At 49.9% G+C, this 25,932-nt stretch overlaps 1 protein-coding gene across 1 annotated transcript in view; it reads left to right on the plus strand.

The window, feature by feature from the left end:
- Nucleotides 1-25,114, plus strand: part of FRMPD3 (FERM and PDZ domain containing 3) — a 58,241-nt gene extending 33,127 nt beyond the window's left edge. The window contains exons 14-17 of the mRNA XM_024738146.1: nt 1,491-1,670; nt 9,048-9,192; nt 19,767-20,585; nt 22,170-25,114. Coding sequence (XP_024593914.1) covers nt 1,491-1,670; nt 9,048-9,192; nt 19,767-20,585; nt 22,170-25,114 — 4,089 coding nt within the window. The remainder of the gene's footprint in view (nt 1-1,490; nt 1,671-9,047; nt 9,193-19,766; nt 20,586-22,169) is intronic.
- Nucleotides 25,115-25,932: the final 818 nt, after the last annotated feature.

Consider the following 25,932-nt stretch of genomic DNA (forward strand, 5'->3'; position numbering starts at 1 on the left):
GCTATATTCGTTTACAGTATTCCTCTAGGCGCTTTTGTGTCCCCTTTTCTCAATTTCAGAGGTTAGCAAACTTTTTTTATAAAGGGCCAGATAAGTGAATAGTTTAGGCCTGGCCGGCAGGCCATGAAGGTCCCTGTCGCAACTACTCAGCCCTGCCACTGCAGCACGAAAGCAGCCGTCGACAACGCATAGACACATGGGCCTGGCTGTGTTCCAATATCTCTTTGTTTACGGGACACTGAAATGTGAATTTCATGTGATTCTCACATGTCACAAAATAGGGTTCTTTTGAATTTTTTCCAAGCATTTAAAAATGTATAAAACCATTCTTAGTCCATGAGCTGGACAAAAACTGGCAGAGGGCTGGATTTGGCCTGTGGGCCAGAGTTTGCCGACCCCTGCCCTGTTTCATTGCTTTTACCCATATTCCCTCAATCCCCTAGCCCAGACGTCCGCCCTCCCTGCCAGGGCCCTCACTATAGCAACGCTCCTCTCCAGCGGGGCACAAGTGGTCCCCCTAAGACTGTGCCCCAGGCTAGTTTACCCTAGTGAGCCTCGGTGAAAGGAAATTCAAATCATCTTGCTGACTGGATCCAGGTGCTTGTCACGCTCTGGGGAACACGCTGTCATGCTCGTGGGGCAACTGATGGAAAGCCGTTTACCGAAGCGTCTAGAGCAGATGGAATAGGTTCCTCGGGAATGATGCTAATGCCAGGGAATGGGCCGGCAGAGGGCTCAGGCTTGATGGCGCTAAGGAGCCTGTCACGACCACTTAAGGGAATCCAGTCCATCAGGTGCAGAGGTGGCCATTTACATACTGGGATTTGAGGATTACGGAAAGCCCAGTGCTGAAATTCTTATAGGTCATTCCTCTGGGGTAAGACTGCTGTAATGCCTATTAAAGGGCAAATATCTTCTTAGGGAGGGAGGTCCCCCTCCACTCCTCCAGTCATTAAGCGCCCAGTCAACCTTCGACACCTTGGGCAGAGTTACTTTGTCACTTCAGCTTTTAGCACCAGGTGAGAAGTGCAAGTTCAAGTGGCTGTTGGTGAGGGAGGGTAAACACCAAACACGGGATGCCACCTGTTCAGACAGAGCACCAGGTGGGAGCCTTGAGTGGCCTGAGGCAACAAATGGAAAATCCCTGGGGCTTGGCAGGAAGAGGGTGCTTCCAAGGCGCCAAAATAAACCTCACCTATTTGACGATTTTGCTAGAACCAGCCCTGCTGCTGCCCTCTTCGCTCTCCCTTCTGCTGAGGCTAATGTGTCCATTTGGACCGATGATCCGGGGCCCTGGCCTGAGAACAGGGGCGTCCCAGACCATTTTCCCCTCGAGGTTGTCCTCTGGCCCTGGCACTGAGCTCCAGATGTTTCCAGACCTTCCAGCAGAACCGGTCCAACGCCTGTTTTCTGTTTCCTCCTTCCGCCTCCTCTCCTCACTTCCTCTGCCCTTCTTTCTTTGAATGCTGCCCACCACGCTGGGGCACCAGGATGAGAAGCAGTCGGCCACCACCCTCCTAGTGGGACCCCGTCACGGCATCAGCCATGTTATTGACCTCAAAACCAACCTCACCACTGTGCTGTCCGAGTTCAGCAAGATCAGCAAGATCCAGCTGTTCCGGGAGAACCAGGGCGTGGCCCGGGTGGAGACCAGCATCATGGATGCCAAGGTAAGCGCGGCTTCGAGGGGCTACTTCTTCCCAAGAACAGGCCTTGGGAACGGAGGAAGAAGTAAACTTGAGAAACAGAGTGTCAACCCATTAGGTGAGGTTCAGTGATTCTGAAGTGGTTCAGACCCTGGGCCTTTGGGGGCTCATCTTTCTTTCTGTTCTCAACCCTGTGGGACACCGTCTTGACCCCATATTAAGATCAGGCGGGGCTAGGGAAGGCTAGAAAGTGTCTGATCAACCTGTGACAGGTTTCCAGCAATGGGCAGGGGGATTGGGGAACTTGGAGCTACCTCCCAGGCCATTGCTTCCCAATCTTTCTCGTGTCACAGCACACAGAGAAAATCATATTCATGCAGGACACTGGGTTAAATGGACCAGCCCCGGGGACTCTGGCCACCCCAGGCCCCGCCTGGCTGCCCCCGAGGCTGAAGGGATATGTGCATGCCAGTTAGGGAGCTCTGCCGTAGGCGTGCACACTTGGATCCATGGAGGAGAGGGTGTCTGAGTATGGGGACAGGACCAAGGGGGCCTGGGGAGACAGGGAGCAGGCAGAACCTCGTCCCCATTTCACCTCCCAGAGTCCAGCTCTTCTCGAATCTTAGAACCTTTCCCATAGATCAGCTCGTTCAGACTGGCAAGCAGCTGTCGCCTGTGCAGAGTCTGACAGCCGTGGTCAGCCGCCTCCTCCATGGCTCTCCTGTTTCAACACCCAGTGACCAGCGTGGGTGGCGGAGGGCCTGCCCGCCAGCTGGCGGATGCTCTCAGAGGAGGTGCAAGTTTCCTTTCTTAAAGGATTTCCCGGGGGGAGATATTGTTAGCAGATTAACAGGTGGAACGTTTGCTCTTTCTAAAAGAGCAAATTATTTATTTGTGTCTTTGTGAAACCCAGGAAGCTTTAATATGTTAAGTTTTCCACCTGTGATTCACAGGCTTCCCATTGGTTTAGGAACCTGCCCGGAGCTGGTATTTCATTGGCTTGTGGCCACTTCCTCAACCAATGATTGCTGCCCTCCTCAGATGTTGCTGGGTAAAAAGCCAAACGGACAGGTAGGGAAGCGTGGGAGGAAAGACAAGACATTCAGGGGAGATATGGCTTCCTGAGAAATAAAAAGGGTTTAAAACTGAGAAACACCTTTCCAACCAAGTCTCCTATGTTCTACGAGTGATTCTCAGTGTTGGCTACACAATAGAATTTCCTTGAGAGCTTTTAAAAAGTACAGATGACTGGACGCTACTCCCAGAGATTGTGATTTAATTGGTCAGGGTACAGCCTGAGCGTCAGGATTTATTTCTTTTTCACTTCCCAGGTGATTCTGTAGTACAGCCAGGTTTGAGAACCACTGACCTCTGGGTCCAAAGCTCTGGGAGGAACCAGCCCAAGCAGGGTCAGTGGATGTTGCCTGAGTGAGGAACACTATTCTCTTTTCTAGGAGTGATCTGGCCACAGTTGTGGGCATGAATGCTGCCCAGGAGGGGTCTCGCTCTTAGTGGGGAGACTCACAAAGGCACATGACCTGCCTTAATCACACCACATTGGAACATGTATGGAGTTCTGGAATCAGACAGACCAGGTTCAAATCCCAGCTCTACCACTTCCTAGCTGTGTGGCCTTGAAAAGGTGTCTTAACTTCTGTGAACCCTGATTTCCTCAACTGCAAAATGGAGTGCCTTCCTCCATAGGTTGTCGTTCAGGATTAAATGAGAAAATGTAGGTAAAACGTCTTAGGACACTGCCTGACACAGAGCAAGTAGTCAACAAACGAGACCTGTTATTTTTGCCGAAGCAAAACAGCAATGAGGAGAAGTTCATATGAAGTAAAATTTTGTAGGTAAGTGTGGTGTGGAACATGGAACAAAAGAAGAGGAAGGGGTTAACCAGAACTGGCTTCCCACAAGAGGGTATTTGAAGCTGGATCTTGAAGTGATAGGCATGGATTAGCAGGGAGAAGTGGGATGTGTTCACAGGAAGAGAGTAAGCACAGAAATAAGCAAGCCATATGTGCAGGTCGATAAGCATAGTTGCTTGACTGGAGAGGAGAATAATGAGAAAAGAGATTGGAGAGAGATTGGCAGTGGGCAGAACAAGCTGGTGAAAAGCTTCGAAGGCCAGTCCGAGGAATTGAGAATCCTAGTGGGAATCCACTGTAGGCCCTTGAAGAGAGGAGTGACAGGATGGAAGCTGACTGGGACCAGTGTACCAGACGGATGTCTGCAAGGCTAGTGCCAAGCCAGGGAGGCGGGGAGGGGATCGTAGTGCTAGTGCAGGTGTGAAGTGACAAGGGCAGGGCCTGAGCTGGAGGAATAGCAGTGGTAATGGAAAAGAAAGAGTGAGGATGAAACATAGAATCACTAAGAGTGCATGCGTATCCCCTGACACATTCCTGTCTTGCACACACAAGGCGTAAGTCATACGTAACCCTTACTGCCTGCTGCCTATATCCTGAGTGCACTGAACGACAGTGCTGCGCACACAGCACACGGACGGTCCAAATCGTGGGTGGGTGAAGAGGTGAGAGCCTACATCGCAGGATAAACAGGACATCGTGTTGGTGCATGGAGGGGGCTACGAGAAGGTTGCACTTTGCTGAGTGAGTGCTGTGGAGGCAAGAACTCAAAGGTACCGGTCCCCTGGGACTCAAGGACCGTCATCTTGTACACTTACTCCTCCAGGCCCCTGGATTCCGATTTTTTTCCCCTGTTTTCAGGGATGCTAGCATGAGGTAAGGCTACCCCAAAGCCAGTCCCCTCCCTAGCTGGCATCCCAAAGTGCTGGCTGCGTTTGAGCTCCCAGGGCACCCCAGGAAGGAGATGGGGCTAGAGCATGTCAAATTAATGCCTGCTGTACCTTCTCAGGGCTGGCCATGCCTCCAACTCCATTCTCCTTTTCTCCTTTTCCATTTGAAGATGGCCTGGGCATATTTAGTTCCAGTTTTCACTCAGCTTACTTGCTCTTAGTGGGGCAAACGTGGCGTAGTATGCAAATATCTTTCTTCAGGAGACAGCACAGTCTGGGAATGAGACAGCTCTGGGCCACTACCATACCCCATTACCGCAGGAACCCGTAAGGGGAGAAAGTAAACCATCAAAGGCAAGTCCCAAGGGATCTCTTGCGGTCCAGTGTGTCTCCTCTTCTCGTGTTTGAGCCTTATTGCTCTCGTGCTTTCTGTCGGGACAAGCATTACATTAGGCGTCATGATCATTAAAATTCTATTTAAAATAAAATGTTGTTTCTGAGGGTTTCTAAGAAAACCTATCCAGTCTCTTTGCTTGCCTGCCTTTGATTTGATTTTTACCCCTGCTGGCAAAAATTGTTTCTGTGCCCCTTTCGCCAGCTGCATTTGGCCAGTGCTGGGACCCAGTGGGCTGTGGGTGGATGCAGACGAGAGGCTGCTGATGTGCTGTGCTGAACCAGTTCAGGCTGTGTTCGGCCCTCTCCGGGCACAAGGTTTTGCCTTCATGCTGTTTTATTACCGACATTGGGCTGTATTGGGGGTAAGAGAGAAGAGGGGAAATTGAAGGCAGACAGCTAAGTCCATCAGCCAGTTAGGCACTCAGCCTCCGATCTGTCCATCAGCCAGCAGACCAGCCAGCCAGGCGGCTAACCAGTCAGGATGTCAGGCTGGGAGGCATTGTGCCTGTCCTGCAGACGGCTCGTCAGCAAGGACATCAGCAAGTCAGGCTACTCTGCAGCCAGCTAGTCTGTCAGTCTGTCCATCAGTCAGTCAGCCAGTCAGCCTGTGCTTTGGTCCAGTGGTCTCTCATTCTGTTTGTCAGCCAATGCCATTTCCTCAAAGAAGCTCCCTCCAGCTTCTGAAACCAAAGTAGCCACACATGCACACATTCACACCCACCCATCCACCCATCCCCCAGTCCAGGGTATTCTGTGTTCTGGTAGGTCTCTCTACTTTTCCTTCATAGTGCTTATCATACCTTGCAATCATATTCCTCTGTGTGATTATTTCATTTATGTCTTTGTTTTTTGTTTTTTGGTTTTTTTTTTTTGGCCACACCACGAGGCTTGTGGGATCTTAGTTCTCCGACCAGGGATTGAACCCAGGCCACCACAGTGAAAGCGCTGAGTCCTAACCACTGGACCGCCAGGAAATTCCCTTCATTTATGTCTTATTTCCTGATGGTTTATAAACTCCACGAGGGCAGGACCTGCGTTGGCCCCATTCTGGGATGCACAGCTGCACCTCTCAACGGGTCGCGTGGTCCATGAGCCATCTAGCCAGTGCGTAGCAGCTTGCTGGGTGGACAGAGTGGGGCACGGGAGCATTTCAGTCAGAGGGAACAACATAGGTTAAGGTATGAATGGGTAAAACAACAAGGCCTCTCTAGCACCCTGTAAATGAGGTGGTGTTGCTGGAGCATACGGTGAGGGACGGTGGCGGGAGGAGGGCAGAGTTAGTGGGAGATATGCTTGGAGCTATAGGTTGGGTCACAGGAGGCTTTGTGTGATGTTGGAAGGCAGTGGGTTTTAGGTGATGTGCTATTAAAGATTTTAAGTGAGAGTTGTGTCTTAGGAAGACGCTCAGGCAGCAATATGGAGGTGAAGTGGGTAGAGCCTAGAAGCAGAGAGGCCGATCAGGAGGCTACTGAAGGTCTTGAGGTTAGTGTGTCCCCACCTTTTCCATATCATGAAAATGCCGCAATTTGTACGGCCCACTGGAATAAACAGATGAGGTACCTTGCGGCCAGAGGCAGCAGGACCCAGAAGCCGAGGGGCTCAGGATCTCAGCACACTTGGGACCCGTTCACATACACCTTGAGAAGTTTTGGCCTTGGAGGAAGATGTTGAGGGTCTGAAATAAAGCAGTGGCAGCAGGGACGGCCATGATGTCTGTGAATGCTCTGGAGGCCAGCTTAGCAGGTCTTGGGACCTCATAGTAATGGCGGTAGCAGCTATCCATACCCAAACCTCTGTCATTGGTGGTAGGGGGTGAGGCAGAAAGGAAGGGCATCTTATTCTCCCCCACCCCCATTCTATTCCCCTTCTGTCTCTACTTTGTTGTACCCAGAGTTGACCATTCTGTTGTGATTAAGAAGCATGCATTAACTGGAGGTACAGACGTCCCCTCTGCCCCTTCCAAATGATGACCCAAAGGTAACATCTCATCCCTGGTCCCTTTCTCACTGGAGAAAGGAGACATTGCTCTTCCGAGTATGGATGGTTCCTTTTTTTTCCTGATGGTATTGAATGAGTTCCATAGGAACATCGCTAACTCATTGCCTGTGGGGCAGAATCCGAATGCCTTACCGTGGCGTGCTGTATAATTGGATGAACAATAACTATTAAACAACTCAAGAGAGGATTCGATCCAGCACGAGATTGTATGATATAGACCCAGCACTGTACGAGCTCTGAGATAGGAAGAGTTCAAGGGGGAAATAGGCTAGAGATGGTGACTTTGGGATCCCCAGCTCAAAGGTGAAAGTTGATGCCCTCGTGGAGAACTGAGGGCTGAGCACTGAGCCTGGGACATCGGGTGGGGAGGTTGCACAAGAAGAGAGAGACAGAGATGGAGGCGGTCAGAGATTATAGAACCAGAACACAGTGTCACCTCACAGAAACAGAAGCCAAGAGAAGAATTTCCAGTGGACAAGGAGATCACTGTTGACAAATGAAACAAGCTGAGAGGTGTGAAAATGAATACAGACAACTGTATTTAACTGGAAAGAAGCTTTTCTCTTAGATCAGGTGGCAAACTATGGCCCATGAACCAAACCTGACCCGCCACTGCTTATCTCTGGAAACAGTTTTCTTAGAATACCGTCACATCCATTTGTTTAGCTTACAGATGATCTGTGGCTTTTCTCACACTACAATAGCAGAGGTCTTTCAACACAGCCCGTGTGTCCCACAAGGCCTAAAATATTTACGATCTAGCCCTTTGCAGAAAAAGTTTGCCAACCCCTGGTCTATATGAACTGAAAATATTCAACTCAAGCTATGTGTCAGGATCCTGAGAAATAGCAAAGAAAACTGGTACAACTTTAGCTAAAAGCTGAGCTGGTTTGGATTCAGAATTGTTCCCAAGGTGATGGTCCAGCCAAAGAAGGCTAGTCTAGTTGGTGACCAAGTTACATCAAGTCTTCATTATGTCCCTTTTTACTGCCAGTACCCTAGTGGGGGCCCTAATCACCCCTCACCTCACTCCTCACCCCTCACTAGTCAGAGAAGAGACTCATTCCCTGCTCTTAATTCTTTTAGCTCTTAATGCCTTGTCCGGGAACCCTCAAAAGATGAGATGCCCCACGACCCCATGGCTCCCTCTTCAGCCAGTCTTCAGTGGTCTTTATCTGGAGGCCACTGCCCTATGGCAGGGAGAATACTCTCATGGCTGACTTCAGTCTGACCCAGATTTATTTTCAAACCATAAAGTTACAATGCAGATATTGGGAAGGTTTCTTAAAAAGGTACTGATTTTGGGGGTATATCGTTGCCAGGTCTCTGAAGCAGTCAACTAGCTAACGCCAAGATTAATTTGACTGATTTACGGTCAGGAACAGAAGTCAACAGGGTATGCTAGTATTTTCCAACGTGGGTTAAACAAGACAAAAGAGAAAAGGCAACCCTACTACCATGAGATGTTCTATGAAAATAGATTTTTCCATCAAATAATTGGAAAAAGTTGGAATACTAAAGCCCTCTTGAAGTTTCACAGTGCACGTTAATATATTAAAGGATCTGAGAATTCCCATAACTATCTGCATAGCTTTGTTTAACTCAGCATTTCACCACATGTTTGACCAAGGAACTCTTTTAAGGAGCACCAGTTAACATCGTGAGAGCACTTCGGGAAACAGAGGAAAACGGGGGGGAGAGCATGAAGGTCTGAGCAGGACTGCAGACCATAAAGACTTTGTGGCCCAGAAGACACAGTGAGAACCAGGTTGCACAGGGTGTCCGTGTCCGGGGGGCTGTTCTGGGTACCATAACGGGTTATAGCGATGAGCAAGAGATAGCTTGTGCACTTGAGGAACTTCCTGTCAAGGATGTTCCCCAACCTAGCCTAGACTCCCAGGTTCGGCCCTGCTCTCCCGGCAGGCCTGCACATCTGCTGAGCCCCCAAAAACCCAAACAGCTACACAGCAGTCATGTGATGTTATATTATTTTAGTCTTTTTCAGTAAAAGTGGTTCATTAAATGTGTAATTAAAGGTTGATTTAGTTTTGATGCCTGGGTAAGAGTTTACTATAAATGAATTCTCAAATCAGAAGAAATTATTTGTCGGGCTGTGTGCCTTAATTTGGGGTTCAGAAAGTATGTTCTCATAACTATGCAAGTCATCTTGCCTTCGCTGTTGTTCTCTTGGACACGCACCTGCTCCGCTCCTTCCTGTGTCCTCACATTTCCTCCCATGTCTCCCCCAGCCTCTGGTGCTGTTGATGGAGTGGCCCGAAGCCACCAACTTTGCCTGCCTGATTGCGGGGTACTGCCGCCTCCTGCTGGATTCCAGGAAGATGGTCTTCTCCAGGCCTGCTAGCCAGCCTCTCCCACCTCCAATGATCAAGGCAGGTAGGGCTCAGTCTCGGTTTTCAGTGTAACAGAGGCCCTTTGGACCCTGGAGACATGGAATGCTCACCCCATTCTGCCAGCGCCTGGTTTACCAGGAGCCCATGCTGTACCACTGCGTCCTACGTGGCACAAGGCAGTGGAAAAGACAGCTGGCCTTCAGATGGGCCTGTCCCACAAAGGATGCCTGTGACAATACCTTGTGTCTTAGTTGATCAAGGAACGTAAGATAAAAATAGCAAACGAGCAATACATAGAGCCAATTCGAGAATTGCATTGGATCTAAGGCAAAGCTGTAGAGCTACAGTGATCTAAGAGAGATGCACGGGTGTTCTGAAAGTGGAGGTGGAAACTGAAGCTAAAACCTTTCTTTGTCCGTCAGAGTCGGCATCGACAGAGCTGCCTGAAGTAAGAGGCCATGGAAGGCTGGGGTAGGAAAGGCTGTGCAGGCCCAGAATGCAATCCAGCAGGAGGCTTGGAGATAGGAGGGGACGATCACTGAGAACAAACAGGGTCAAGTGCTGCCCCCAAACAGAAGGCTTCCCAGTTAGGCAACTCAGTACAGCCACCCCTCAGGGCTGTCCTGGTGATGACACAAACAGGGGCCTCAGGACAAATCGGACCGGTCCAGATGCTGCTGCTCCGAACCAGAGTAGGAGGAGAAGGGGGAGACCCAAAGAACAGGTACTCTACGTATTAGACCCGAGGCTTTCCCCATCCCTGCACCCAAACATCACGGGTGGAAGCTGAGACTGACCACCCAGGAGTCACCCTCCTCACGTGCTGATGGCTCCATCCACTTGCCTTGCTGCTTGACTCTTTCTTCTCTCTTCAAAGCTGTCTTGGTTTACGGCGTGGTGCCATGTGATCTAGAGCGAGGAGTTTGAGAGTAGAAACACTCCTTTTTTTTTTTTTGGTGGTGGGGGGCCATGCTGCACAGCTTGCAAGATCTTAGTTCCCCGACCAGGGATCGAACCTGCAGGGCCCCCTGCAGTGGAAGCGCGGAGTCCGAACCACTGGACCGCCAGGGAAGCCCCTAGAAACACACTCCTGATGGATGACCAGCACCCCGTGGGCCGTGTACCTACACCCACCCTCTCACCTCATGATCTCTTCATCACGAACGTCGTGACAGGCCCACGTTTACATCTCATCACGTCCACGGGAATTAGAAGGCAATCCACCACAGATGTGGGAAAGGATAGGTGGCCTCAAAGCATATGAAGGAGGCTCCACATAGAGAAGCAAAGGAACTGACTTAGAATAGAAGGAGCCCAGGGGCTGAGCTGCCACACGCCTCCAGGTGAATAGCTCTGAAGTGGGTGGCCATCCGTACTATCAAATCTCTGATGGCCAAAGGAAGGCAAGGCCGGCATTAGCTTTGTCAGTGTCCCCTGTGGTCTTCCTCTCTGTCATCACACCCAATGATACCTCTTACTGAGCAGGATAGAGAGGGAGAAAGGGAAAAGGGAAGCTGTTCCAAAGGCAAATCGATTTCTCTTGGAGGTGTTGCAGCCTGGAAAGGAGACTTCTAGAAATGCTGGGCATGGCTTTAGAGCCCCTCCCTGATTCCTGAGAGCCCCCTTGGGCCTGCAGAGTGACGGGGGCTCAGGCTGCCTCTAGCACAAGGCCTCTCTGTCCATACAGGAGCCACATGGACCACGGTGGTGTCACTGCTGTTTGCAGTGCTTCACTTCCCCAAGGCCCTGAGTCCACGCTTGGGGCCCAGATGTGTGGCATTTGGGACTGTTAGATGCTGGGTTCAACAGCAGCCACCAAGTGCTCTTGGCCAGTGGGACAGGGTGAGCCTCACAGCTCCGCCTGTCGGGGGCTGGTATGCACATCTTATCCCATGGCCCCAAGGACGGGCAAGGGGGACAGCAAGCGGCACCACTGAGGAGACCTCTGTCCAGGTTACAGTGAGGGGCCATCAGTCTCTGGTACAAAGTTGAGATGGGTTTCCTCCTTTGGCCCGGACTTTCATATCAGAACAGAAGCCCCAGTGCTACCTGTTGTTTAACAAAGGCCTATAGGAAACAGGAATCTTGCCAACCTCAGCGGGGCTTTTCCCTCGGGGGCCAAAACTCCAGCCTACTCAGGGCCTGGTCTCTCTGGCCGGCCCTCTACTCTCGTTCCTCTGCAGCTGCTGGCTGCCAGCTAGCCAACTCAGTGCTCAGCCGGCTGGGCCAAAAGGATGCTGTTAAACCCACAAGTGGAAAAGGGAAAGCATCACCTCTCCTTTGAGACCGAGAAAACAAAAGGAAAATGGGGAAGTGGGATGGAAGGGTTACCTCTTAGGCTTTATCAGTAGTTTCCCCACAGTAGGTATTTCATTTATTCACCCAGCAACTATTTCTCGACTATTCATTATGTGCCAGGCCTTGCGGATAGAGCCATGAGTAACAGACGTGGTCCTTGCCCTCACTGAGCTTACAATCTAGTGGGGGAATACGGACAGATGATTAAAGGGATAATGTCAATGCAGTAAGTACATTTGCATTTATTTAGAGGAAATTCAGCTGACACAACAGAACAACACCTGGGCTTGAGAAAGGCTCAGACAAGTACCAGTTCTCCAGCTGTACCACTGGTGGGAAATCCAGAGGCAGCTACCATCTCTCCAGCCTTGAATTCGCTTGTGTCCTGGGGAAATCCAGGAAAATAAGGCTTTGGGGGCCCCAACTGGGACCACAGTTGGAGGAACTCACTCTACATTTTCTCCCGTGGTTAGAAAACAGTTTGGTCTAGTGAATTGAATATTGGTTAAAGGCTACTACATAGCCCATGCATGGCTTACTGATTTTCATGAAGTTAAAACTCCACAACATGCAGAGTGCTAAAGCTAGACTGAACATAACAGACTCTTTTTTTTTTTTTTAATGATGATTCAGAAAGAACATGAACGTATTCCAAGTCTCCTAGGTCATTGTAACCAGTAATGATCATCGGACTATAGAATACAGCAAGGCCAAGTAATAGAAAGCTGGTCGGGTCAACATTGTGCTGTGTGTGTGTGTGTGTGTGTGTGTGTGTGTGTGTGTGTGTGCGCGCGTGTGTGTGTGAGATATATATTTGAGCATATATATATGCTGATCTACTTGGATCACCGTCCTGTTTCTTTGCAAGCATTTCTTCTAAGTCAGCCTTCCGAGTGGCTGAGTACAGAGCGATGGACTAGGGCATCCCTCCTGGGGAAAGCTGATGAGCAATTTATAGCAAATTCACAATCTGAGAGGCTGCTGTCCCAGCCATCAGCCTACCGCACCTGGCTTTACTGGCATTTCTAACCTTCTGTCCAAGGGAGATTTGGGCTTTTCCAGGCACATTTTCTCCTCCACACAGCCCCATGCTGCTTCTTGGATCTGCAAATCACAATACCGAGTGGCAGGCTGCACATCACCTGGCCTTGATAACCTGATGTTGGGCGATGTTTCCGTCTTGCAGGGAGGGAAGCCACCTTTAGACTTCCAGATCTTGTCTGAGAGAAGTCACCACCTGCTTATTGGACATGCCCGTGGGAGCCACCTCTGATGGCAGCTTATTGCCAGGCTGGCTATTCTGATTGTTCAGCTGTGTCACAGGGAGTTAGCACGGGTACATGGCGAGGACCCATGGACAGTGCCTGTGGGTAGAGACTTCCTGAACTGACAGTTTGTGCTCCTGGCTCAGTGCTCCCCTAGAGCACTTCTTACCTAAGGCACAGAGGTCATTACATACTACTCCCCCAGCTGACCCAGAGTTCCCTAGATACAGCCACTATGATCTAAATTGAACCCACTCAGTGTGGTTACATTGACTGTATAGAGAGGCAACATGGCTTATGGAAAACAGCAGGGGTTGGGATCTGAAGTCAGAAAGACTTGGGTTCCAGTCCCTGCTCTGCCATATCCCAGCTGCGTGATCATGAGGATAATAATAGTTCCTGCCTCATGAGGGATTGACAGGATCATGTGAGATAAACCCCATAAGGTCCTTTCAAGTACAGGGCACATTTTTGCTCTTTTTATAATGATTGGGAGTTCATCATGTACCCAGGGTTGTGCTTTTTTTTTTTTAAATAAACAACTTTATTTAGACATAATTTCTAAGCCATAAAATTCACCCATTTAAAGTTCACAACTCAGTGTTTTTGAGTATATTTAGTATATTCACAGGGTTGTACAATCTTTGCCACATTTTTTTTTTTTTTTTTTTACCCCTGCATCGGCAGGCGGACTCTCAACCACTGCGCCACCAGGGAAGCCCCTTGCCACATTTTTTTAAAAAATAAATTTGTTTGTTTGTTTATTTTTGGCTATGTTGGGTCGCAGGCTTTCTCTAGTTGCGGCGACCGGGGGCTACTCTTCATTGCAGTGCGCAGGCTTCTCATTGTGGTGGCTTCTCTTGTTGCGGAGCATGGGCTCTATCTAGGTGCGCGGGCTTCAGTAGTTGTGGCTCGCTGGCTCCAGAGCACAGGCTCAGTAGTTGTGGTGCACGGGCTTAGTTGCTCCGTGGCATGTGGGATCCCGGACCAGGTCTCGAGCCCATGTCCCCTGCATTGGCAGGCAGATCCTCATCCACTGCGCCCCCAGGGAAGCCCCTTGCCACAATTTAGTTTTAGAATGTTTTCACCCCTTCTAAAACAAACTCTGTACCCATTAGCACTCATTCCCATTCCCCCACCCAGCCCTAAGCAACCACTAATTGACTTTTCTGTCTCTATAGCTTTGCCTATTCTGGACATTTTGTATAAATGGAATTATATAATATATGGTCTTTTTGTAGCTTGGTTTTTTCACTTAGCACAATATTTTCAAGGGTCATCCATGTTGCAGCATGTATCAGTACTTCATTTCTTTTTGTTGACTAATAATATTCCTTTGTATGGATAGACCACATTTTGTTTATCCATTCATCAGCTGATGGACATTTGGGTTGTTTCCACCTTTTGGCTGTTATGAATAATGATGTTATAAACATTGATGTACAAGTTTTTGTGGGGACACATTTTTTCATTCCTATTGGGTATTTATATCTAGGAGTAAGATTGCTGTTCTATGTTTAATTTTGAGAAACTGCAAACTGTTTTCCAAAGTGACTGCATCATTTTACATTCCCATCAGAAATGTTGGAGGGTTACAATTTCAACATATCCTCGCCAACACTTGTATTGTTCATCTTTTTTATTATATCCATTGTAGCGGATGTGAAGTGGTATCTCACTGTAGTTTTGATTTGCATTTCCATAATAATTAGTGATGTTGAGCATCTTTTCGTGTGCTTATCGGTCATTTGCATATCTTTTTTTGTGAAATATCTATTCAAATCCTTTGCTCATTTTTAAATTGGGCTATTTGACCATAAAAGAGAGTTTATTTCTGGACTCTCAGTTCTATTCCATATAACCTATAATGTCTAAGTCTTATGCCAGTACCACAGTTTTGATTACCATTGCTTCATAGTTAAGTTTTAAAATTGGGACGTATGAGTCCTCCTGCTTTGTTCTTCTTTTTAAGATTGTTTTGGTTATTCTAGGTCTCTTGTGATTCCATGTGAAATTTTGAATTACCTTATCAGTTTCTACAAAGTCAGCTGGGATCCTGATAGGGACTGTGTTGAATCTATAGATCAATTTGGGAAGTATTGCCATCTTAGCCATATTAAGTCCTCCAGTCCATGAACATAGAGTCTTTCCATTTATTTAAATCTCCTTCAAATTTCTTTCACAAATGTTTTGTAGTTTCCAGTATACAAGTCTTGTACTTCTTTTATTAAATTTATACCTAAGTATTTTATTCTTTTTGATGCTGTTATAAATAGAATTGTTTCCTAATTTTACAATTAGGTTGTTTATTGCTAGTGCATAAAAATACAATTGATTTTTGTATATTAAACTTTTATCCTGTATGTAACCTTGCTGAGATTATTAGTTCTAATAGCTTATTAGTGGATTCCTTGGGATTTTTCTTTATATAAGATCGTGTCATCTACAAATAGAGATAGTTTTACTTCTTCCTTTCCAGTCTGGATGACTGTATTTCATTTTACTGTCTAATTGTCCTGGCTAGAAATCCAAGTATGGTGTTGAATAGAAGTGGTGAAAATGGAAATCCTGGACTTTTCCTTATTTTAGGGGGAAAGCTTTCAGTCTTTCACCATCAAGTATGATGTTAAGCTTTGTTTTTATTTATTTATTTGTTTATTTATTTATGGCTGTGTTGGGTCTTCGTTGCTGTGCACGGGCTTTCTCTAGTTGCGGTGAGCAGGGGCTACTCTTCATTGAGGTGAGCAGGCTTCTCATTGCGGTGGCTTCTCTTGTTGTGGAGCACGGTCTCTAGGCGCATGGGCTTCAGTAGTTGTGGCACACGGGTTCAATAGTTGTGGCTTGCAGGCTCTAGAGCACAGGCTCAGTAGTTGTGGCACACGGGCTTAGTTGCTCTGCGGCATGTGGGATCTTCCCGGACAAGGACTTGAACCCTGCATTGGCAGGTGGATTCTTAACCACTGCACCACCAGGGAAGCCCAGCTTTGGTTTTTTATAGTTAACCTTTATCGTGTGGAGGAAGTTCCCTTTTATTTTGTCGAGTTTTATCATGAAAGGTGTTGGACTTTGTCAAGTGATTTTTCTGTGTCTATTGAGATGATCATGTGGCTTTTGTCCTCTGTTCTATTAACATGGTGTATTATATTAATTGATTTTTGGATGTTAAATCAACCTTGCATTCCTGCAGTAAATCCCACTTGGTCTTGGTGTATAATTCTTGGTATATGTTTCTGGATTCAGATTGCTAGTATTTTGTTGAGATCTATATTTTGTATCTAAACTCATAAGAAATATTGGTCTGTAGTTTTCTTGTGATGTCTTTGTCTGGTTATGGTAGCAAGGTAATATTGGCATCACAAAATGAGTTGAGAAGTATCCCTTCCTTTTCTATTTCTTGGAAGGTTTTTGAAAAATTACTCTAAATGCTTCTTTGAGCATTTGACAAAATTCACCAGTGAAGCCATTTGGGCCTGGACTGACAGACTGACTGACTGACTGACTGACTGACTGACTTGATTGATTGATTTGGGGAGAGTTAATTACTAATTCAGTTTATCTTCCTGTTATTGGCCTATTCAGACTTTCTGTCTTCTTAAGTCAGTTTTGGTAATTTGTATATTTCTAGGAATTTGTCCATTTTATCTCAGGTTATCTAATTTGTTGGCATAAGCTTATTCAAAATATTCACTTTATAAATGATTCCATACCTGTAGAGTCAGCAGTGATGTCCCTTCTTTCATTCCTGATTTTAGTAATTTGAATCTTCTCTTTTTTGCCTGGTCTGTACAGCTAAAGGTTTGTTATTATTACTGATCTTTTCAAAGAACCAACTTTTACTTTCATTTATTTTTCTCCATTTTTGTATCCTCTATACTTTATTATTTATTTCCTTCTGCTTGCTTTGTTTTAGGTTTAGTTTGTTTTTTTGTTTGCTTTGTTTTGTTTTGTTTTGTTTTGTACTTGGCTGCGCTGTGTGGCTTGCAGGATCTCAGTTCCCTGACCAGGGACTGCACCTGAGCCACAGCACTGAGAGCGTCGAGTCCTAAGCACTTGGACCACCAGGGAATTCCCATAGTTCGCTCATCTTTTTCAAGTTTTGTAAGGTGGAAGGTCAGGTAATTGATGTGAAATCCTTCTTCTGTTTTAAATGTAGGTGTTTATAAATTTCCCTCTAAACCCAACATTAGTTAGATCTCATAAGTTATCATATACTGTCTTCATTTTCATTCATGTCCAAGTATTTTCGAATTTCCTTTGACTCCTCTTTTGACCCATTGGTTATTTAGGAATGTTTTATTTAATTTTCACGCATATATGAATTTTGCAAATTTCCTTCTGTTATTAATTTCTAATTTAATTCTGTTGTGCTCAAAAAACATACTTTATATGATTACATTCCTTTTAAATTCATTGAGGTCTATTTTATGACCTAACATATGGTCTGTCCTGGAGAACGTTTCAGGTGTACTTAAGCAGAATGTATATTCTGCTACTGTTAGGTGACATATTCTATAGATTTCTTTTTTTTTTCTACATCTTCATTGGAGTATAATAGCTTTACAATGGTGTGTTGGTTTCTGCTTTATAACAAAGTGAATCAGTTATACATATACATATGTTCCCATATCTCTTCCCTCTTGCATCTCCCTCCCTCCCACCCTCCCTATCCCACCCCTCTAGGTGGTCACAAAGCACCGAGCTGATCTCCCTGTGCTATGCGACCACTTCCCAGTAGCCATCTAATTTACGTTTCGTAGTGTATATAGGTCCATGCCACTCTCTCACTTTGTCACAGCTTACCCTTCCCCCTCCCCATATCCTCAAGTCCATTCTCTAGTACGTTGTGTCTTTATTCCTGTCTTACCCCTAGGTTCTTCATGACATTTTTTTTCTTAAATTCCATAATATGTGTTAGCATATGGTATTTGTCTTTCTCTTTCTGACTTACTTCACTCTGTATGACAGACTCTAGGTTCATCCACCTCATGGCAAATAGCTCAATTTCGTTTCTTTATATGGCTGAGTAATATTCCATTGTATATATGTGCCACATCTTCTTTATCCATTCATCCGATGATGGACACTTAGGTTGTTTCCGTCTCCTGGCTATTGTAAATAGAGCTGCAATGAACATTTTGGTACATGACTCTTTTTGAATTATGGTTTGCTCAACTTTCTCTGTAGATTTCTATTAGGTCTAGTTGGTTTATAGTGCTGTTCAGGTCCTCTATTTCCTTGTTGATCTTCTGCCTAGTTGTTCTATCCATTATTGAAAGTAGGGTATTGAAGTCTCCAACTATTGCAGTTGAGTTGTGTATTTCTCCTTTCAATTCAGTCAGGTTTTGCTTCATGTATTTCACGGCTCCATTGTTAAGTGACAGCACCATGCTTTTGTGATGACTATAAGCACTAATAAAAAGCAACGCTGACACATTGACCCTGTCCAGCTGGAATTTGAAGGGCATTTGAGATTGTTTTTTCCCCAGCATCTTAAGAATCATGATGAACTATAGGGTAATGGTTAAAAAACATGGGCTTTGCATAAAAAGAAACGAAATTGAGTTATTTGTAGTGAGGTGGATGGACCTAGAGTCAGAGCACACGGAGATCAGCTCGGTGCTCTGTGACCACCTAGAGGGGTGGAATAGGGAGGGTGGGAGGGAGGGAGACGCAAGAGGGAAGAGATATGGGGACATATGTATGTGTATAACTGATTCACTTTGTTATAAAGCAGAAACTAACACACCACTGTAAAGCAATTATACTCCAATAAAGATGTTTAAGAAAAAAAAGAAACATGGGCTTTGTAGACCCTCAAACCTGGGCTCAAATCCAGACTGCCAGGGCATTCCCTTGCGGTCCGGTGGTTACGACTCTGTGCTTTCACTGCCAAGGGCCCAGGTTCAATCCCTGGTCGGGAAAGTAAGACCCCACAAGCCACGTGGCACGGCCAAGAAAAAAATAAAAAAGAATCCATACTGCCATTTACAACTCATGTGACCTTGTGTAAGTCACAAAACGAATGGATCAGTTTCTTTGTCTGTAAAATGGGGATATGATAGCACCTACCTCACTGGGTTGTTGTGAGGATTAAATAGGATCATGTTTATGACTTTAGCCTAAGTTAATGCCTGCCATCTCTGTCTGTCTGTCTGCTGATAGCAAAGGGAATTGGCATTGTCTGAGTATATTCTCACAGATAACATGGGAAGGGGTCCCCAAAACAGACTAAAGGAGAGAAACCAGAAAGAAAGCATTTGCTATGGATAATTCACAGATGCACGCACTTACCATCGTTAAAAACTTTTGACTAGAACATTTTGCCACATGTATGTAGAGCAGGCAGCCTAGCGCTGTATGAATACAGAGAAGTGCTATGATTTGAGGAGTTGACAAAAATGCTCCCCCTACCCTCCTCCCACATCCCAGCGTATCCCTCATATGCTTTACACATTCAGATATACTGAATTTTACTAGTAGGGCTCTATTCTTTTAGGGCCCCTCCATTGAAAATCCTCTTTGAAATACACACTCTTGGGATTGTACTAGCCTACTTTACACTTGCCCACTGAACCACTCCTAACCTGTCAGATTCATTTCCTTCTGCCTCAAGAGATCCAGCATAACACGAGTGTCACAGAGCACTGGGGGTGGTTCAGGTCCTGAATAGATTGGGGTTTGAGACAGGGACAGTTCCAGGGGGGACATAAAACAAACCTCACCCTACAGCTGACTCTCAGACCAGACATACCCGTGTAAGAGTCCAGCTGTGCCCAGATACCAAGGTGTTCACCTCCACCCCAGCCCATGCCTTTTCCCATTTCACAGGTGATGGGGCTATTAGCAGCCCAGGCCATTTGATTCCACTCACTTTACTTTCAGGGGCAGCAGCAGCGTGGCTGCCCCTTGCCCTCCTCTCTGGCAGCCAGATAATGCTCCCTCTCAGTACCTACCACCCAACTGGGCTCCAGAGACCCAGGCCCGAGACTCCAAGGAAACTCAGCCACAGTCCTCAGCACCAGGGCTCATGTGTTGATTCTCTTTCTGGGTTTAGATTACATGCACAGCGCCCACCGCCCTGTCACTGGGGGCCACCTGGGGAAAAAGGAGAGTAGTTATGTGGGCAGCATGGGCACCAGCCCCAGGAAGTCGAGCCGCTGCACGCCCCCGCCTGCCGACTCTGAGCTTGTCAGCTTTTGCTACCTCCACATGCGGGAACAAAGGAAGGATCAGGAAAGCCGGACAGATGTCAATGAGAACTTAATCTTCTTTGAGGAGACCAGGCCCCGGACCAAGTCTGACCCCACGTCCAAGAGTTCTGGCCAAGGTTATGTGATCCCTGATGACTTTGATGCAGCTAGCCTAGACCATGAGCCTTGTGCCAGCAGGGCCCGGTCCTACACTTTGGACAATTCCCTTGGGGCTGAAGCCCTGAATTTCTACTGTGACTCTTGCAAAGCCAAACTCCAGGAGCAGCTGGGCCCTCGCAAAGGTGGGAGGTCTGGCTCCTCTCGTGACAATATGGTAGACTTGATGTCCCTCCCACCCCCCGGGAGTGAGGAGGAGGAAGAGGAGGAAGACGAGAGCACTTCGCTGTTGCCTTCCATTGCTGCCCCACCTCCTGGTTTCCGAGACAACAGTTCTGATGAAGAGGACCCCAAGCGCCGGGCCGTCCAGAGCCAGGAGCAAGGACGCCACCTGCGTGGGCTCCTGTACGATGAGATTCCGGTGACACTGATTGACAGCGTGCAGACCCGGACAGTCCGAGATCATGCCCAGGAGCTAGATGATGCCCTGGTGTCCACTCTGCAGGCTCTGGAAGCCCTGGCAGCCTCAGAGGATGGACCACACCCCCCAGCCCCTCAGACTGCAGGTAACAGCGCGTTCCTCCTCCCTCTTGCCTCCCTTTCCTTCTCCTGGCCAGGCAGAAACCAGCAGGTGACATTTCTTCTTCCCGGGCAGAGGTCAAAGTCAGCGTGGTGTGTCAGGGCAGTGGATGGGCCAGAGACAGTTCAGGTAGGGTCGGGGGAGCGACGAAGCTGCGGCAGGGATCTACTGCTCAGCCCCCGCTAGAGCTCTGGCTCTCACCATTCCTATCGCTTTGGAAATGTCTTGCCGATGGACCCCAGGGATTGGGGCCGTGACAGCTACGGAGCCAGGCCAGGATGGAGGATCAGAGCAAGATTGTGAGACATATAGAAGACAGGCAAAGAACATCCAGCATGCATATGACTGGAAGAAAAACAAAATGACCAACTAACCACCTAGGGACCTGGGATCAGGGGAGCCAGGAGCCCTCACCGCTCAGGGCTGAGACCTTTATCCGCCTAAGAGCTTTGGCTCTCAGACGCATCCAAGTCCTGGCTTCTTCACCACTTTCAGTGTCACCTTTGCTTTGGCAAGGCACTTAACCCTCTCTGAGCCTCACTTTTGTCATCTTCAATGGATTTGAGAACAATAGTCCTATCACGTAGGGTTGTTGTGAGGATTAAATGAGATCGTTCATGCAAAGTACATAAACACTTCCTAGCACATAGTAAGGACTCTGTAAGTGGTAGCCACTATTATTGTTATTATTATTCGATGGGCAAACTATACAGCATGCATGCTATTCCCTGTTATAGACCCACATACATCCATCTTGTAGACAAACACGGATGTCAGACACGCACCCATAGTCACACATACATCCTTCCACACACATATGCCTTCAAACAAAGAGGTCAGTGATACAGTGACAGGAAGGAAATAGGGAGGAATAAGGCATATGAGAAAGCCTGTGAGGCGAGGGCAAGTGTGGACAGAGAGGGTGAAGCAATTGGGGTCAGAGGGAGCCTCGCTGACCAGAGCAAGTACCTGCCTTTTCTGTATGTGAGCGCATCCTTGGTGTCGGGCAGCCCCCATGTGTTCGGCCCCCGGGCGTGGCATTTCTCTTTGCTCAGAGTCTGGAGCTCCAAGCACTGGCTGCTCCCAGGCTAGAGGCCCATGTGATAGCCAGAGAGAGGCCAAGCTCAGCTAAATGGCCTCAGCTGCAGGGACTGTAGGCAGGCCTGGCCAGATGAGGAGGGCCAGGGAGAGAGGGAGCTCTCTTTGCTGGCTCTCTTCAGGACAATTAACAAAAATTTCCTAGCTGTTGAATCTAAAAATAGTGATGATTAGCATGTTGTTTTGCCTGTGATCTGCATGTTAATTTGCCATCAAACTGCCCAGATCTTCTCTAGGCCTCTTTTGTTTCTCTTTCGGATTCCAGCCCTTCATCACCCCTCTCCCAGCTTGCCTTTCTTTGTCCCCTCCCCTCCCGACCTCCCACCCTCAGCCCTGCAGGCCCCCCAGGCCTGACTGGTTTTTTCCAGCTTGAAATCCTGCTGACTAACCTTGACCCTCATAGACTCTCTACATATGGTTGGAAAGGACTTGACACGAGTAAATGCTGCAGACCCTATCCCTGTCCCTCCAGGTCTGATTGTGCTGGCCACAATCACCCCTGAATCGTCGCTGGACTCGGGCCACGAAACCAACTCTTCGGAGCTCACGGACATGTCGGAGGTGATGTCAGCCATGAAGCAGCACCAGAATACCACCTACTTCCTGGCCCAGCATCTCAACAAGGACAGCCTCCTGGCCCGCAAGGACCTGCCTTTCCGTATCCAGAGCTGTGCAGCCCAGGCCGTTCTCACGGCCCCTTACTCTCTCGGGCGCCCGGATCCCAACCCATCCCTCCAGCCAGCTGTCACAGGCCAGAGTCCTGGCGCCCCTGGTGCTCGGAGGAAGGTGCCCCCGTCAGAGGCGCAGCCACAGAACGAGCGAACGTACGCCCTGGCTGTGCACCCAGCACTGTCCCCTCAGCTGAGTGAGCAGAAGAATCTGAGCCTGCTGTCCCCAGTTCCTGAGGACAAAGGGCCTGGCCACACTCGGGCGGGCCTAGAGATGTCACTGAGGGCGGCCACACCGTCCCTCAGTGAAGAGCAGGTCTCTGAGCTAAGGGAGAGCCTGCCCAAGGAGGTCAGGTTGAGCCCCAAGCTTATCCTGGACCCAAAGGGCAGTGTGACCCCAGCCATCATCTCGGCCACCCTACAGCAGGTGGTTCATACTAAGAGTCTATCTGCCCCTGGCGGGGCCTTGGGAAGCCCCCCCAACAGTGGGGAGAGGTTAGAGGCCAGCATGGGGAGGTCAGAGGTCAGCATGGGAAGGCCAGAAGTTAGCATGATGAGCGGCAGTGCCAATAAGAATCTTAAGTTCAAAATGAGTCCCAGTGCTCCAGAGGCCTCACGGAATTCCCAGCCGCAGCTGAGCCCAGAAGTCTCTTCCGGCTCCAGAGCACCCACAGGCAGCCGAGCTGATAGCCTGCACCTCTCTTCACAAGAGGACAGGCTGCCTATTCAAAGTTTCCCTCCCCAAAGCTATCTTTCTCGAGTGAGTCGAGAGTCAGTGGGCAAGCAAGGTACCGGGGAGGTGGCGGGCAAAGGCGGGCCTGAGGGTGCTAAGCCTTCCCTGCACAAGCAGGGCACCGTCTCCGGCCAGGGGGAGAAGGGGCAGCTGGAGATCACCCCCCAAAGCAGCAAGCTTGAAGACACCAGCCTGGTCCCCCGAGCCGGCTACCCCATGGTTCTGCAGAGCCCCAGCTGTCCGCCACGAGGCCAGAGCCCCAGCTGTCAGCAGCGAGGCCAGAGCCCGCTGAGGCCTCAGGCTGCCAGCCGGCAGGTGAGCACCATGCCCTCCAGAAAGATCGAAACGACCCTGGATGGAGCCCACTTGGCCTCCGAAGGCCCCACCAAGCCCAAATCGTCCCGGGGTCCCTTCCGGCTCCGCAACTTATTCTCTGCCACCTTCCCAACCCGCCAGAAGAAGGAGACCGATGAGCGGCAGGCCCAGCTGCAGAAGGTGAAGCAGTATGAGCTGGAGTTCCTTGAGGAACTTCTCAAGCCACCGAGCCAGGGGGAGCTGTCGGGCACCGAGTACCTGCAACCCCCAGCTCCAGGCCGCTGCAGCTGCCAGCTCCGCAGCAGCCCCGTGCAGCAGGGGCCCGGCATGTCCCGAGAGCAGAGGCGCAGCTGTGATTGCAAGCGCATGTGCCGGGGGGCCCGGCCTCAGGCCCCCCAGACGCCGGTGCCTGGCCTCCGGGGGAGGGAGAGGGACAGGGTCCCCCCGACCCAGAGGCAGCCAGAGGCCGGCCTAGGCTTGAGCCTCGGCAGCCCCACCAGTGTCCGGCGCATCCGCTCCACCAGCCTGGAATCCCGAGAGTGCCGATCGGACCCTGAGAGCGGGGTTTCATGCCTGACCACATGTGCCTCGGGGGGCGAGTGTCTAGGAGCTCCCAACTACAGGAAACTGATGCGCCGCTACAGCATCAGTGAGCTGGACCAGGGCGACAGGGCCTCGCTGACCTCGGACGTCTACCCGCACCCACCCCTGGGCATGCTGCCCAGGGAGGCCAAGGAGGTAGAGGCAGGCCTCCCCCTAGGCGTGGGTCCCAAAAGCATGTCGCTGGAATCCCCGACCCTGGGAGACCCCTCCTACGTCCACGTTGCCCCTGAGACCAAAGGCCCCAGACAGATGGCCGTGTTCTCACTGCCGGAAGAGGTGTACCGGAAGCCCGCGGAGCTGGACGAGGACAGCGAGAGCGGCAAGTGCTGCTCCATCCGCTACTGCTTCTACTACCGCAAGTGCGACATGGCGGATGACACCAGCGATGGCAAGGACGAGCTCTCCTACTCCATCCCCATGAAGATCCTGCCCGGCATGAAGCTGGACGAACAGGTGGTGCCCGTGGTGAGCAGGACCCTGCAGGTGCTGGATGCCGCCACCTGCAGCAGCCCGGAGGCCTCCCGCACCCAGGAGATCGACCTGCGGGTGTCCACCTTCGAGGGGAGCCTGGCCAAGATCAACGCCCTGCGGGCCCATGCCTACGGCCTGCCTGACGGCTTCCTGGCCGCCCGGCTGGACACCAACGAGCTGCTGACGGTCCTGAGGCAGTGCGTGGCCAGCCCCGAGGCCCGCGCCCCCAAGCCCTACGTCTCCCAGATCTCTGAGTACAAGCTCGAGCTGGCTCTCAAGTTCAAGGAGCTCCGGGCCTCCTGCCGCCGCGTGGCCAACGTGGACAAGAGCCCCACTCACATGCTGGCGGCCATCACGGGCAGCTTCCAGGTGCTGAGCAGCCTCATTGAAACGTTCGTGCGGCTGGTGTTCATCGTGCGCTCTGAGGCCCAGCGCCAAGAGCTGCTGGCCAAGGTGGAAGAGGTGGTGAGGAACTACACCTTCCTGCTGCGCGCAGCCGAGGAGTCCACCGCCCGGAGCCTTAAGCAGCAGCAGCAGGCAGCAGCCGCGGGGCACACACCGGACTCCCCCACTTCAGCGACTGTTATGAGCACATTCACCCGCTCCTTAAAAACCCTTATCAAGTAGGCCATCTGCCCGGGCCTGCCCCCCTTCCCCAACCGTGGCCCCAGGTTTGAGCTTTGTGGTCTTTGCATCTTGTGGTGAGTATGGGTGTCTGCTGGGCCAGTCAGGGTCCCAGAGCCCTCAGTCTCCAGGGAGTGACAGCTCTGTGCGTTGAGGCTGTCCCTGAGGGCTCCCGGCAACTGCCACCCCGGGTATCCTCACCCCTTCCCTGGCCTCTGGGCGTCACTGTGAGGGCCAAGGCCCCCCTCCCCCGTCACTACGCCCGCCGCAGATCTGTATAGCCTCTCTTCTCTAGGGCTGAGATGTGACGTCAGGTCCTCTTCCTGCTCCATCGTGGTAGCCGGAGGGAGGCGGGCCTGAAGCAGGGGGCCCGTGGGCCCTGAGCTCCTCTTGGCTCCTGTGCCCCTCTGGGGAGCAGTGGCAGTAGCAGCAGGCCACAGCGCCGAGCGAGCGGAGAGGCTCGGGCACGCAGTCCAGACGTGCCCACCTACCCTGGGCTCACACTAACTCGGCAGGAGCCACTCCGGAGGGCTTGTGCCCGGGTAGTGGGTCTGCAGAAAACAGCCGCGCTCAGCTGTTTGTAGCCGGCCCAGCAGGCTGGCGGCCTCAGGGAGCGCTCGCCCCCGGGCCCAGTAGCTCCACACCAGCCATCCCCAAAGTGCCCTGCCCCTCGCTGACAGGCAGGGCGACTCGGTCCACTAGGGAGCAAGCATCTGGGATCACCCCGCTCATTCTGGGTAAGGTACCTGGTGAACACGTCTGCCCTGGGGAGACCCAGCGCAGGCCTCAGAGCCCGCCTGGCCCAGCCCAGCGCAGGGGCT

This window comes from Neophocaena asiaeorientalis, unplaced genomic scaffold (assembly GCF_003031525.2).
Source record: "Neophocaena asiaeorientalis asiaeorientalis breed wild unplaced genomic scaffold, Neophocaena_asiaeorientalis_V1.1 scaffold444, whole genome shotgun sequence".
Lineage (NCBI taxonomy): Eukaryota > Metazoa > Chordata > Mammalia > Artiodactyla > Phocoenidae > Neophocaena > Neophocaena asiaeorientalis.